This window comes from Podarcis raffonei, chromosome 6 (genome assembly GCF_027172205.1).
Source record: "Podarcis raffonei isolate rPodRaf1 chromosome 6, rPodRaf1.pri, whole genome shotgun sequence".
Taxonomy (NCBI): domain Eukaryota; kingdom Metazoa; phylum Chordata; class Lepidosauria; order Squamata; family Lacertidae; genus Podarcis; species Podarcis raffonei.
Window position 1 is genome coordinate 93,909,130 of NC_070607.1, and position 14,903 is coordinate 93,924,032.

At 46.2% G+C, this 14,903-nt stretch overlaps 1 protein-coding gene across 1 annotated transcript in view; it reads left to right on the forward strand.

Moving 5' to 3' along the window:
• Nucleotides 1-7,317: 7,317 nt before the first annotated feature.
• The window catches only part of UCKL1 (uridine-cytidine kinase 1 like 1), a 70,867-nt gene continuing 63,281 nt past the window's right edge, over nucleotides 7,318-14,903 (forward strand). The window contains exon 1 of the mRNA XM_053394542.1: nucleotides 7,318-7,433. Coding sequence (XP_053250517.1) covers nucleotides 7,354-7,433 — 80 coding nt within the window. The 5' untranslated portion in view covers nucleotides 7,318-7,353. The remainder of the gene's footprint in view (nucleotides 7,434-14,903) is intronic.

A 14,903-nucleotide genomic window follows, 5' to 3' on the forward strand; every position in this document is an offset into this window, starting at 1 on the left:
TTTTCCACAGAAATTTTGATGTATTCCTTAAAGATAGCCCACTCCTTATTCACTTTTTGTACCACATCTCCTCTTATCCTCCCTGTTAGTTCGGCAATACGGAAGTATTCCGTCATTTTAGATAACCAGTAGTTGGGACGCTGCAGCTTTTCCAATTTTTGGCAATCAATAACCTTGCCGCTGTAGCTGCATACATAAATATGGTCTGACCGTTCTTTTTATTTCCTCTGACATGATACCTAGGAGAAAGGATTCCGTTGTTTTTTTCAGTTCATTATAGATATTTTCCCAGAATCCCACTATCTCTTTGCACTCCCACCACATATATGGAAAGGTTCCTGCGCTCCCGTTTCCTAAAGGGGTGGGGTAAACTCTGTTTCCATCCGAGGGCCAGATTCTCTTCTGGGCAACTTTCCAGGGGCCACATGGCAGAGGCGGGCAGGGCCAGCAGCAGATATAAATGTCCCCTTTGTACAGTAGGATACTTTCTGCACTCGCCTCCTTATCTTCCACCCACCAAGCAAAAGGCATTATCAGAATTCAAGGACGTGTTTCGGCCAAGCAAAGGCACCCAAGGAAGATGTGAAGCAGGGCTGGTGGTTATGGCCATGGGAGACAGCACCAAGGGCCAGGTGAAAAGGCTTAAGGGGCCACATTGGGCACCCAGGCCAGAAATTTTCCCCACCTCTAAAGGGATTTGGCGGAGACCTCTGGCTGTGATTGGCTAAGCTGCTGTGAGATCACAGAGAGGGCAGGCACTGCACTCTTGCAACTGTGGCGATAGTGGTGAGCAAGCTTATCGTTCAGAAAAGCTCTGCTGTGAAGGAGAAATTTGTGATATACGGCATGTTACTGAGGAAAGCCATTAAGATTTCTCAGAATAGTGGGCTAGATAACTGGGCTAGATAACATCGCAGGGATTCCTTTGAAGAAAGAACAGTTACATAATAGATGCACATTTAACTATCACTTAAAACTTACAAGAGAGCCATTGTGTGGTCGTGGTTTGAATGCAGGATCAGGACCTGGGAGACCAGGGCACAAATCCATGATGTTCACAGAGTGTCCTTAGGCTAGCCACAGTTTCTCAGCTTAGCCTACCTCACCAGGTTTTTTTGAAGATAAAATAGAGAAGGGAAGAACCATGAAGCTCCTTGGATAAAAGACACAATATAAATATAACAACAAATAAACATGTATTACGCACCCGGTTAGGTTGTCTCTAACATATGTATCTACTAGCATATATAAAAAACTGACAAAATATGTATTTTCTGTATATATATATATATATATTAATTAACACAGCTTGAGAGGGAAAAATATATGACATATCAATTTTACAAATCCATCAAGCTATTATTCAAATCACCTCAATCTACTCTAAATAGGTTGTACCAACCTCATGGGAACCCCATAAACCATGGGAGAAGTCTTTGTGCTCAAGCCCCATTGGAATGAATGGAGCTGCCTTATAATGAATGGACTGGTGGCAAGCTGTGCTTGGGCAATGGTTTAACCATTCAGACAAAATAGTTTCCCTCTAAACATTGGGGTTGGACTAGATGACCCTTGGGTCCCTTCCAATGCTATGATTTGGTCATGTTTACTTCCCCATAATAAACACACTGAAGGTCTCAGGTGGAAAGTTTTACGGAATTAAGTTCCACGACAAACTAGCCTGTGATGGTGACTTAGCTTGAATCATCCAGAATGGAAAGAAGTTCATTGCGCAAGCACTTTTTCCATGGTCCAACAAGCTGTTGAGGCTTAGAGCAGCCAGCCCTCCAAAGACCACAATTCTTTTCCTCCCCCCCCCCCCAGCCCAAGAAGATCTCAGCAATTTTGGTGGCAATGGAAAAGATGGAGCAACAGCAGATACAGCCCTTGTTTGCTTCTTTCCCCCCATTGCAACCCAAATTGGCAAAATCTTGGTCAAATTGGTCAGAAAAAAATAACTGTGGGACCAGATGACGCCCCCGAACTGGGAGCTAACCACCCCGCCCCACCCCAGCTTCCAGAGTGGGTGGCTTGGTGCACGGTTCATACGGCCTCGGTCCAGTATACCTGAAGGAGTGTCTCCACCTCCATCGTTCTGCCCGGACACTGAGGTCCAGCGCCAAGGGCCTTCTGGCTGTTCTCTCCCTGCGAGAAGCCAAGTTACAGGGAACCAGGCAGAGGGCCTTCTTGGTAGTGGCACCTGCCCTGTGGAACGCCCTCCCATCAGATGTCAAAGAGAAAAGCAACTACCAGACCTTTAGAAGACATCTGAAGGCGGCCCTGTTTAGGGAAGCTTTTAATGTTTAATAGGTTATTGTATTTTAGTGTTTTGTTGGAAGCCGCCCAGAGTGGCTGGGGAAACCCAGCCAGATGGGTGGGGTATAAATACTATATTATTATTATTATTGTTGTTGTTGTTGTTGTTGTTGTTGTTGTTGTTGTTATTAATAGAATCCTAGAACTGGCACCTGGAGGTTCATGTAATCCATGGGTAGGCAAACTAAGGCCCAGGGGCCGGATTCGGCCCAATCGCCTTTTAAATCCAGCCCACGGACAGTCCGGAAATCAGCGTGTTTTGACATTAGTAGAATGTGTCCTTTAAAATGCATCTCTGGGTTATTTGTGGGGCATAGGAATTCGTTCTTTCCCCCCCTTCAAAATATAGTCCGGCCGCCCCCGCATGGTCTGAGGGACAGTGGGCCGGCCGCCTGCTGAAAAGGTTTGCTGACCCCTGATGTAATCCAATCCCTGCAATGCAGGAATATGCAGCTGTCCCATACAGGGAATCGAACCTGCAACCATGGTATTATCAGCATCATGCTCTAACCATCTGAGCTATCTGGTCTCAGGCATTATATGAACCTGGTTTTTGACAGCTTTCATACATAATTTCCAGTTGACAAGGTTGGATAGATCCATAGACTTTTTTTTAAAAAAATAAATTTTATTAGATGTTACAAAAAAAGAAAAGGAAAAAAAAGAAATAGAAACAATACATAACCATATATAAAAACATTTATCTACACAATTTTCCAGAATGTAGACTAGAAAAGAAGAAAGACGAAAGAAAAAAGAAAAAGAATGAAGAGAAAAAATACTTTTCATAATCAATAATTCCAAATTCATACTTCAAACATTACAATATATAAATCCTAGTTAAAATCTGTTTTTGGTTTTGGTGGCTCTCCTCCTTAGGAACATCCTCGCTGGGATTTAGCGGCCTAGGAAAATAAGAAGCTGCCTTATGGTTGAACCTGAGACCTTCTGCCTGCAAAGCAGCTGTTCTGCCACTGTACTAGCCTAGTTGATATTCCTGCAGTGCAGGGGGGTTGGACTAGATGACCCCTGGAGTGCCCTCCAACTACAGTTCTGTGATTCAAAGCAAGTTGGTGCTGCAGGTGGGAATTGAATACACTGGCGCAGGGGACCTAACAGTACTCCACCAAAGCCAGCACGCTCAGATTCAGCGGGGGCAGGGGGCGGAGAGGGGCTCTGCCATCTCCCTGCTGATAAGAAATCTACTCATCTTCTTGACCCAGGTTTGAGAAGAACCCAGGTTCTTGACCCAAGCAAAGCATAAACCATTCCTAAGGACGAAAGAGTCTTGCAGGGCCAGGGCCTTTTCAGTGATGGCTCCGACCTGGTGGAATACTCTGTCCCTTCAGGATTTAACCTTCTTCCTGTAAGACAGAGCTATTCTGCCTGGCCTTTCATTTGAATTCAGCCTGATCTTTTATTTCCCTTCTCTTCCCTCCCCCTCCCCTTTTATGAAGATCACCCGCTCTGAGACCCCACAGCTAATTCTCCCTGGCCTCCTCGCTGGCCCAATTAGGACCAATTCAGCCAGCTAGCCCTGGGGATTATCTAATTGATTTTTGATTTTTGAATTTTATTGTTATTCATGTTTTTATACTGTATTTTATGCTGCTTTTATAATTAAGTGTTTTAAATTTGTTGTTAACCGCCCTGAGCCCAGTTTTTGAACCGGGAAGGGCGGGGTATAAATAAATAATAATAATAATAATAATAATAATAATTATTATTATTATTATTATTATTATTATTAAAGATTCACAGATTTGTTATACGGCCCAAGGCTCCTTGCAATAAGTAACCTGGCTACCTTTTGTTTTGTTTTGTTTTTCAAGCTTTTATTTATACTTTTCAAGTTTATACATTTCGTTAGTTTTACAATCAATCTAACATTTCAAAGTCTGACCTCCTTTCCCCTCCTTCTGCGGTTCCTTAAAATTTATTTTTAAATATCTCCTGCATATCCAAATTCATTTAATTTACTCATTTAATCATCTACCTTAAATATATACTCTTATGAAACTGCAGGTTATTACAATAATCCCGCCAATGTTTTTATCTGTTGGCAATTTATCTGCAAATATTCAATCAACCATTTCCATTCCTTTATTAAAAAGTTTGTTTTCTTGTTTTCTTATTCTTCCGGTAAGTTTTGCCATTTCTGCATATTACATATGTTTTTGTATCCATTCTTCTTTTGCTGGGACTTCTGCTTCTTTTCCGTTTTTGGGCAAGTAGCAGGTAGTTCTGTCCCTATAATTCCCAAAAGAAAAGCTTCTGGTTTGGTTTGGTTTTTACAAAAGTTATTTTGAACATCCTTTTCCATTCATTGTACGTACATCATTGATAACCTGGCTACCTTTTGGGAATCTATGGAGATTTTCAGATCCAGGTAAGCAGGTATTTCAATAGGAAACAGGGGGTCATCCTCTGCTGGCCTTGGGAATGTTTGCGCCTGGATGAGAAAGGCAAACAATGGAAGGCAATTTCAAGGAATGCCAGAAAGAGAGGTGGAAGCTGGAAGCTGGACAAAGGCTAATCAAACTACCGTATTTTTCGCTCTATAACACGCACCCGACCATAACACGCACATAGTTTTTAGAGGAGGAAAACAAGAAAAAAATATATTCTAAACAAACCAATGGATGTATGATTTTTGTGGTTCATGCTGTGGCCACAGACATGTGATCTGACGGTGAATTTGGGGTGACCCAGTGCAAGAATCCTGAGGATCCATGTGGATCCGTGCTTTGTAACCACGTTTTAAGTGGGGAGGGAAGGAAAAGCACCCAAGGGACAAGGAGCACACATGTGGTGTGTGGAGAAGGATGCTGTTAATAATGCAGAAGAGGGTTATAAGAGGAGAAGGCTCCTCTCCTCTCCCGCTTTGCTCCTTTAAAGAAGCAGGCTCTCTGTCCCTCTCTCCTCCCCACTCAGCGGCTCTTCTCCCGCTTTGCTGTTTCAAAGCAAGCCACGGAGGAGGGAAGGAAGGGGAACCATGGATCCTCTGCTCACGACTGCAGCAGATCCCCCCGCCATCCGTAGGCATTCGCTCCATAACACGCACAGACATTTCCCCTTACTTTCTAGGAGTAAAAAAGTGAGTGTTATGGAGCAAAAAATACGGTAATAGTTTCAGTTTGCTGCGCGATAAGGACTGCTCCAAGGCTGCATCGGTGGTGAAAAATTTAAGGTGGCAGGGAGAAAGAAAACACCTTGTTCTCATATAAAAAGCACATTATTTAAAGTCAGGGGTGAGGAACAGTTTTCCGTCTGAAATTGGGTAACTTTTGTGGAGGCAGCCGGGGGCCATGATGGGTAAGGCCCTGGGCACAGCCAGGCTTTTTGTTAGGGGGCTGGGCTTTTGTTAGGAGTAGAACCATGGGCGTAGCTAGTATTGCGGGGGGGGGGGAGCTTTTTTTGTTTTTTTAGGAAATCAAAGCTGTTGAGCTTTTTGGGGAAATCACAGGTAAAATTACCCCGTAAATAGGACGTTGAGGGGGGCAGGCTTCTGCTGGAGGGGCAGAACATCAGATAATGGAGCACTTTCTATGCTTTTCAATAGTATTTGTGGATCTAAGGGGGGGGGACCTGCCCCCCGCCCCCCTTTGCTATGCCCATGGGTAGAGCCTCAGATCTGTATTGATTTGTCTTTATTTTTTTGTGATGGGGGGCATACTCCCCCCCTGCCATGGGCATAGCCAGGATTTGGGGGGGGGGTGCAGAATCGACATGATTGGTCAGTTAGTTAAGTATTTCTATTCTTTTCCTTGATCTGGGGGGAGGCAGCTATGCCCATACCCTCTGCCCCCCCCTGATTATGCCCATGGGTGAGGTCACGCTTTCCTAGGAGTAAGCCCCACTGAATGAAGTGGATCTTATTTCAGAAGGACAGAACGTTTTTTATGTATGCCACAACAGCAGCAAGAATACTCATCGCAAAGTATTGGAAGACGCAAGATTTACCCACTCTGGAAGAATGGCAGATGAAGCTGATTGACTGTATGGGATTGGCAGAAATGACTGGCAGAATCCGTGACCAGGGAGAAGAGTCGGCAGAAGAAGATTGGAAAAAATTTAAGGACTACTTACAGAAATATTGTAAAATTAAGGAATGTTGAATGATGCTGGATTGAAATTGAGTGGTTTCTAGCTGTAATGATATAAAGGAATAGGAAAAAAAGGATTGGATAGAAAATAAGGTGTTATTATAAGCTGTAATGCTTTAAGTTAAGGATTTGCTGAACAAATAATTTGAAATGGAATACAAGAAGGGGAGGTATGAGGAGGTCAGAGAAATATGTTATTGAAAAGTATGTATTATGAACTATATGTCTTTTTTAATTTTTTGTTTGTTTTTTGTTTGCATAAAAAATTGAAAACTTTAATAAACATCTTTTAAAAAATAAAAAAAAAGAAGTGGATCTTATTTCTGAGAACATGTACATAGGTGGCTAAAGCTCTAAATATCTTTTTAAGCTCAGCCCTTTCTTAAAATACAGAACGATAAACTGCTTGGCACTGGCATTTATTTAAGCAGAAGTAATGTCAGGCGATGATGGGCCGATCTGCCTTTTGCAACCAAGAAGCACCAAAGTAGCTCAGTCGGCAGAGCAGGAGACGCTTCGTCTTAGGGTCGCGGGTTCGAATCCAGCGTTGGGCAAAAAAAGGGCGCTTGGACTAGCGATGACCCTGGTGCTGCCTTCCAAATTTGGCTTCTATTATTCTCTTCTGCCCAACTAATTCCTCTGCAGAGGCCGAACTCTTTCAGTTTCTATTCTCTCCCTTTGCGTAAAGCTCTGCTTTGGAGACCCTCCCAAGGCGCACAAAACTACAGTTCCCGTCGTGCACCGGACAGCAAAGCTTCCGGGTGCTTGTAGTCCTCTTGCCTCCCTCTTGCCATCGTATCGGGGGAGCCGGGCCCGCCTGGAGAACTACAACTCCCATGGTGCCGCGCGGCGCGCCTCCTCTTCGCCCCCCCTCTCGGTCTCCCTCTGCCTCTCCCCGCTTCGCGCTCCGAACAGCTGATCGCGAGGCGCAATGGCTGCAGCAACCGCCGCGGATGCGGGGCGCGGGACGGCGGAGAGCGAAGCGGGAGGCAGGGATCTCGGGGGCGACAGGTAAGAGGAGAGACCCCCCCTTGGCAGACGCGCATCTTTGGGTGGGGGGGAAGGGAGGGAGGGAGCCCAGGCGGCTCTTCCCGCACGGGGGTTCCCCGGGGAGAGGCGCGCTCCGTTGCGCCTGGTTGCGAAGGGCGCCCGGGGAGGCTGGATGCGCGGAAAACGGAGCCCCGGCCGGGCTGAGCTCGCTGGCAGGGCGCCCGCCTTCTGCGCGGATGGTCCCGGGTTCAATCCCCGGCATCTCCCGGGATTTGCGGGGAGCGGATCCCACCAGGAGAGCGGTTTCCCGTTGGCGCAGAAAATGCCGAATTAGAGGGACGCCCTGGCAAGGGTGCCCACTTGAATAAAACATCGGGGGCGGGGGAGGTAAGCCCTGTCCAATATAATCGTGGAGCAGGTACACCATTTGAATGGCCTTTCCTATCAACTTGGGCGGGGGGGAGTGGGGCTCAAATATTTCCTTTGCCCCCTGGCACCTTCCGTTGCGCACCTGAGCACTGCCTCTCTTTGGGTTTCAGTACTTGGCATGTGGAAGGGCTCAGTGGTCATGGAGTTGGAAGGTACCAAGAGGGTCATATTGTCCAACCCCCCCAGCCAGGAATCATTTGGGCCAACCTGGGGCTCGAACCCACAACCTTGAGGTTTAGAGTTTCATGATCTAGTGACTGAACTATGTGGGAAGACTAGGAGCCCATTGGGGGCATACAATGGAGTTGGCGAGTTTGGTCTCTTACCAGGCACCCCCAAACTCAGCCCTCCAGCTGTTTTGGGACTACAACTCCCATCATCCCTAGCTAACATGGCCAGTGGTCAGGGATGATGGGAATTGTAGTCCCAAAACAGCTGGAGGGCTGAGTTTGGGGATGCCTGGTCTCTAACATAGGAACCAACTCCTAGGGGCCAAGGTCCCTTTGGCCCCCCCAAAAAATAAAATGCCCCCCAAGTTGATGGGCATTGCCGTTCAAATGATGTGCATGCGCTGCGTCATGTGATTGATTACATGGGGTGGGGTTTACCCGCCCCCCTCAATCTTTTATTCAAGTTGGCCCCACCTTGTGCGTGCCAAGGATGGAGGCCCAGAGGGGCACCAAAAATGCATCTCTCACCTCTGGCTCACACTCCCTGGACCGTCCTTTGGGTGCCTTGGCAGAGAAGTACAAGCTGGGGGCAGCAGTCAGGATGACAACTTGGATAAAATATTTGCAGGGGAGGGGGGAGGCGTGTAAGCCCTGCCCCATATAATGGATCACAAGCCACATAGACAATTTGAATGGCAATGCCCATCAACTTTCTTGGGGGGCCGGCCCCCTGAAATACTTTATGGAGGGGGTGTGCAGGGAGCTTCTTGAAGGGCCTAGGAAGAAGAGGAATTTAGGCAGGAATTTAGAAGGAAAGATTTAGACAAGCTAGAGGACCTGAATTTCACACAACATGTCAAAAACAACCAGGCACTTTTGTGTCTAAAAATACCAGTAACTTTTGACACCTTAAAGACTAGTCAGTTTTATTAAGGATTAAACTTTCTGCAGACCGGGGCCCAATTCATCAGATGTAGCACACTTATTCCATATTAAAATCTGTTCGTCTTTACGGTGCCCCAAGATTGTTTTCGCTACGGCAGACTTAACACCCTTGGAATTGTGTTTGCAAGTTTTGAGTGGTTGTGTATATCATTGTCCTCATCCGGTGATGACCTTTGGGATAGGCGTTTAAACAAGCAAATAACACTGACCACCAATGAGGTCAAACATTACTTTTTCTGTTGCCACAAACTCTCTTCACACCAGAGCCGTAGCTGGGTGATCTTGCGCCCCTGGCAGAACTGTCCAGATTGCGCACCTAGGTAAAGGGGCCCCTGACCATTAGGTCCAGTCGTGGCCGACTCTGAGGTTGCGGCGCTCATCTCGCTTTATTGGCCGAGGGAGCCAGCATACAGCTTCCGGGTCATGTGGCCAGCATGACTAAGCCGCTTCTGGCGAACCAGAGCAGCGCACGGAAACGCCGTTTATCTTCCCATCGGAGTGGTACCTATTTATCTACTTGCACTTTGACGTGCTTTCAAATTGCTAGACTGGCAGGAGCAGGGACCGAGCAACGGGAGCTCACCCCATCGCAGGGATTCGAACCGCCGACCTTCTGATCAGCAAGCCCTAGGCTCTGTGGTTTATTAGCTTTTCTTTCCGCCTCTCCTCTAACCCCACCCGCCATTCAATTCACCCTCTGTTTAAAACCATTTCTTATGAGGCAATAAACAATACTTATATTTATGGACATATTTTTAGCCGATTTTGCGCCCTCTCCAATCACCTGCGCCCCTGGCGGGGGCCCACCTTCCCACCCCCTAGCTATGACCCTGCTTCACACCGAAAAGCTCACTTGGAGCCTTCTGGCAGTTCCCTCGCTACGAGAAGCCAAGTTACAGGGAACCAGGCAGAGGGCCTTCTCGGTAGTGGCACCTGCCCTGTGGAACGCCCTCCCACCAGATGTCAAAGAGAAAAATAACTACCAAACTTTTAGAAGACATCTGAAGGCAGCCCTGTTTAGGGAAGCTTTTAATGTTTGATGCATTACTGTATTTTAGTATTTTGTTGGAAGCCGTCCAGAGTGGCTGGAGAAACCCAGCCAGATGGGCAGGGTATAAATAATAAATTATTATTATTATTATTATTATTATTATTATTATTATTATTATTATTATTATTATTTGCTGAGGTCACGAGCCACTTCCCAATCTGCAAAGAGTAATTCCAAATGGCTATGGGTGTTGTTCGTTTGGAGGAAGGTCTAGCGAATGCAGTGCTCAACTAGCAGTGTTAGAAATTCGCCAGGTGCATTTTGCGATTGGCACGGGTCTGATTGCAACCACATGGAGATCTCTGGGTGCCAGGCTTGTGATGGACATCTGCATCTGGCTAGCCCCTCCAGCTTTCTCAAGCAGGTCAGCAGAAGAGCTTATTTGTTGCATTCATATCTCAGCGTAAAACATGGTTCGCCTCCCATCCTCAGTTAATCCACACAACGACCCTGTGAGGTAGGTTAAGAGGTTGTGACCGACTCCGAGGTCACCCAGTGAAACTTCATGGCTGAGTGGGGATTTGAACCCTGATCTCCCAGGCCCTAGTCTGACACTCTAACCTCTACACCACACTGCCTTCCTAGAATTATTCTGCTATGGGCCAGCTCTATAAATCAAGCAAGTGAATCAATATGGGGGAAAGCCAAATGTCACGTAGAGAAGGATCTGAAATGCCGTATGTTTCGGTCTATAAGAGGCACCCATGTATAAGATGCCTCCTATTTTGGGGGACTCAGATTTAAGAATATGGGGGGAGATGTATCTGTGTATAAGACACCCCCTAATTTTTGACATTATTTTTTAGAGGGGAAACCTAATCTTATACATGGAAAAATACAGTATTTTCCTTGAAGCTTGAATTTGTTTTCTTCTGGATCGTTTCATTTGATGTTTTCATGCATTGTAAACTGCTTTGAGATTTTTTCCCTTTAAAATATAAAGTGGTATAAAAATGAAATTATTATTAATAATAAAAAATAATAATGGTAAATTTCACCACGAAAAGCTGCCTAGACATTCCTTTTTTGTGTCTGTAACCTAGGTTTAAGGTGCCATTTGGCGATTAGCTTATATATCTGAATTCCTAACACTGTCAGCTGGGCTGGGCTTTTTCTTTGTTTTGCCGCTGTAGGTCTGGAATTTAATCCACTGTGGGGATTAGCCTTCTGAGAAGCATGGGCAGTTTTAACCTGTTGCTGACTTGCACGCCTGGCTGTTTTCGAAAACACCTGTGATGTTGTCCTGAATATCACGCACAGGGCTCTGGAGTTGCACATTTTGGCCAACAAGCCCAAAGGCGAGTGTGTGTCCTGCCCCCACCATACCCAAAGTTTAAAAAGAGGAAGCCTCCAGCACGATGTCAGTGCTCTGGGAGTTTGTCCGTCTCTGTATACGTACAAAGAATATATCTGAATGACAAAAAACAGACAACACACACAAAGAGAAAGGCAAAACAACTAAGTTCAACGAGAGGAGCTTTAGATCATGAAGTCAAAAGAAAAAGTAATATCAAGAGTGAATGAAAATGATGCAGTTATGAATCTACAACCGGGGAATAAAATACAGCTTGCATGGTGCAATGAAAGAGATAGGCAATTCCCTCCCGCCCCTTTTTTTTGTATTTACAGATGCCACCAAATAAAATCATATTTCTAAGGGATTTGTCACGCATGTGACAGTGCTGTGCTATATTTAATAAATAACCCCACAAACAGAGGTGAAATGAGAAGGCTCAACATCTCCCCTAGTCGCAGAAAAATAACATGCCATTTTTTTCTGAAATAGCAATGAACATAACTGTTTTTAGAATATATATATATATATATAATTACAGTCATTCCTCATGTTGCATCCGCTTCAGGTTGCGTTTTTTCGGGTTGCAGACTGCCAAAATCTGAACGTACAGGAACGGGTTACTTCCGGGTTTTGGCAGCCGTACATGAGCTGAAGCGCTAAATTGCGCTTTGTGCATGCACAGAAGCGCTGAATCCACTGTGTATAACACATAACTTTCTTGCACAGCTTAGGGGCCGCCACAGAGAAGGCCCTCTCCCAAGCCGCCACACCCCCCCAGGCTCTGAGGGCAGAGGAACTAGTAAGATGGCCCCCTCTGCCAATCGTAGCACCCCAGAGGGACTGTAGGGAGGAAGACTCCCTTTCAGATATTTGTTTGAGAAAACAGCCTCAGGCCCCCAGGATCTCGATGGAGGCACTCCCAGCCTCCATATCTGGGTTTGTGCAATATTTTGAAGAGCTGCACAGGTGCGTGGAGGGCAGGGGAAGAGCAGCAACTGGCTAAAATGTCAGTGCTTTCCAGAAACTAATGCTAAACCATTGACCAACTTCCTGCTGAGTTACAATATGGACCTATTATTCCTCCAGCCCTTCCTCTTAGCCTGTCTTAGCCGGACAACAAGCCTGCGAGGTAGGCAAGGTATATGCTGCACTGCTGCAGAAGAAGAGAAGGATGTGTTGTACAGGAAAGGAATCCAGTTTCTCGAGAACCTTTGGTTTTTAAAAGGGAAAAGAACCGAAAGTTTATCTCCGATGGTTTTTGTGTAAATACATTTTCAAGGCGTCGCTCCAAATCCTGGCAGGTCCGCTATCTGGGGAGAAAAAACACATTTTTCTAAGCAACAATAGCTTGAATTTGGGGGGCGGGGGCAACATCCTTGAAAACAGAAGCATTTCCTTGAGGGGTAATTTCTGAATTCCACGCAGTTCAGTTAAAAATAGCCTGTTGATAGATTGAGTGGAGCTCCACTTAGCCTCCAAGTTCCCAGTCCATATGGAACATCTCTCTGAAGGAAGCCATGCTGGAACAAACAGGGGGTCTGCTGGAGCCCAGCCGCCCATGAATGCCCTCTGGTTTAGCAGGCGTTGTGCAGGAGATCTTCCTCCCGGTGGATCGCCCTGAAAAGTTCCTTTAAGATGTTTCAGTTCTTGCAGTTCTGCTCCAAGGAAAGCTTCCTTGCCTCTCCCCTCTTCCATTCACTGTTGAAATTCAGATTGTTGGCACTTGGGACTAGGAGGGCTGTGTTTTGGTCTTATTGACAAGAGTGTGACATATGCACTGATGGTTCTATGCACTGAATGGCCATGCTGCCTAGTCTAAAGGCAGTGAAGGCCTGTGTCCAATGCTTGCCCTACTCAAGGTAGGCCCATTGTAGGCAATGACTGGGAGCGACCATTGAGACCACATAACACCGGTCTTGAAAGACCTACACTGGCTCCCAGTACGTTTCCGAGCACAATTCAAAGTGTTGGTGCTGACCTTTAAAGCCCTAAACGGCCTCAGCCCTGTATACCTGAAGGAGCGTCTCCACCCCCATCGTTCTGCCCGGACATTGAGGTCCAGCTCCGAGGGCCTTCTGGCTGTTCCCTTGCTGCAAGAATCCAAGTTACAGGGAACCAGGCAGAGGGCCTTCTTGGTAGTGGCACCCGCCCTGTGGAACGCCCTCCCACCAGATGTCAAAGAGAACAACAACTACCAGACTTTTTGAAGACATCTGAAGGCAGCCCTGTTTAGGGAAGCTTTTAATGTTTAATAGGTTATTGTATTTTAGCGTTTTGTTGGAAGCCGCCCAGAGTGGCTGGGGAAACCCAGGCAGATGGGCGGGGTATAAATAATAAATTGTTGTTGTTGTTGTTGTTGTTGTTGTTGTTGTTGTTGTTGTTGTTGTTGTTATTACTGGCATAGTTACCTTACTGCAATCTTAGGCTTCGATTCAGCCATGTACCCTTCCCTGGAAGTAAGACCTATTGCATGCTATGGGTCTTCTGAGAAAGCATGCCGAGTCTCTGTGATTGCGAGAACGACTTTGGAAACAAGTGTTCCTGGATATTGTTTCTCTTACCAAAGCATGCAATCGCATTTCCCTGCTGCTGGCTTATTTTTAATACTTGCTTTTTGGCAACGAGAGCAGAGACGCTGGCAGGCCTCTGGACAGATCCTGTAAACAGATCAGTTTTGTTTGGCCCTTTGCAATTTTTCAACTGTGTTTGCTCGGAAAGGGGGAGGGATATTTCCAAGTCGTAAACGAGAGGCAGACGCCATGCAGTATTGTACTCTCCGTGTTTGAATGTGAAGGCCCATCTATAGCTACATGCATGGGGATCTCGCATGTAAAGCTACCACTGGATGGCACCATCTTCATATGGATTGCAGAACCTGTGAAGTGGTCAGTTTGTGGGGTGAAACGGCTTTCTCCCGGCCTCCAGGGCACTGTCTGGAGAAGGCAGTGATGCCCAAGAAAATATAAGTTGATCCCTGAAACAGAGACCTAGTTCTCACTGAAATAGTAAACCAGTATCCTGACAGTACCACTTCATATTGCCAGTAGGGTTTGCATTACTGGCCATACACCATTTCCCCACCTCATAGAAAGCTAGCATCTCAGCCCTTCTCCTGGACATGCTAAGTTTCTTTTTGCAGGGAATTGTATTCTATTTTAATTTTTTTCTAGCAAGGAGAATTTAATCATGCGAGCCTCTACGTGCATTCTGAGGTGGGATGCAGCCCAGATAGCTCAGTCTAAAAGACCGAAATTCTCTTAACCTCAGGGGCACGGGTTCAAGATGGGTGAAAGATTCCTGCATTGCCTGGGCCAGAGGGTTGGGCTAGATGACCCTCGCAGACCCTTTGTGACTCAAGCTTCAAGCCACAGCTTGACCAGAGCATTCGCTGAGATTAATGTGCCGTTCAACAAGACAGCGTCCTTTCCGCCCACTCTTATTTGGACGGCGCTGCTTTCAATACAAACCATTAGCCTAGGCAAACACTCCTTGCTTATCTTTTGCGGTTGGTGCCAAGCTGCCGTGAGTCTGCATTTTTGCGTGTGGCAAGTGAGGATCCCAGTTGCTTCACCATGTGTTTACTGGAGACAGGGCGGCTC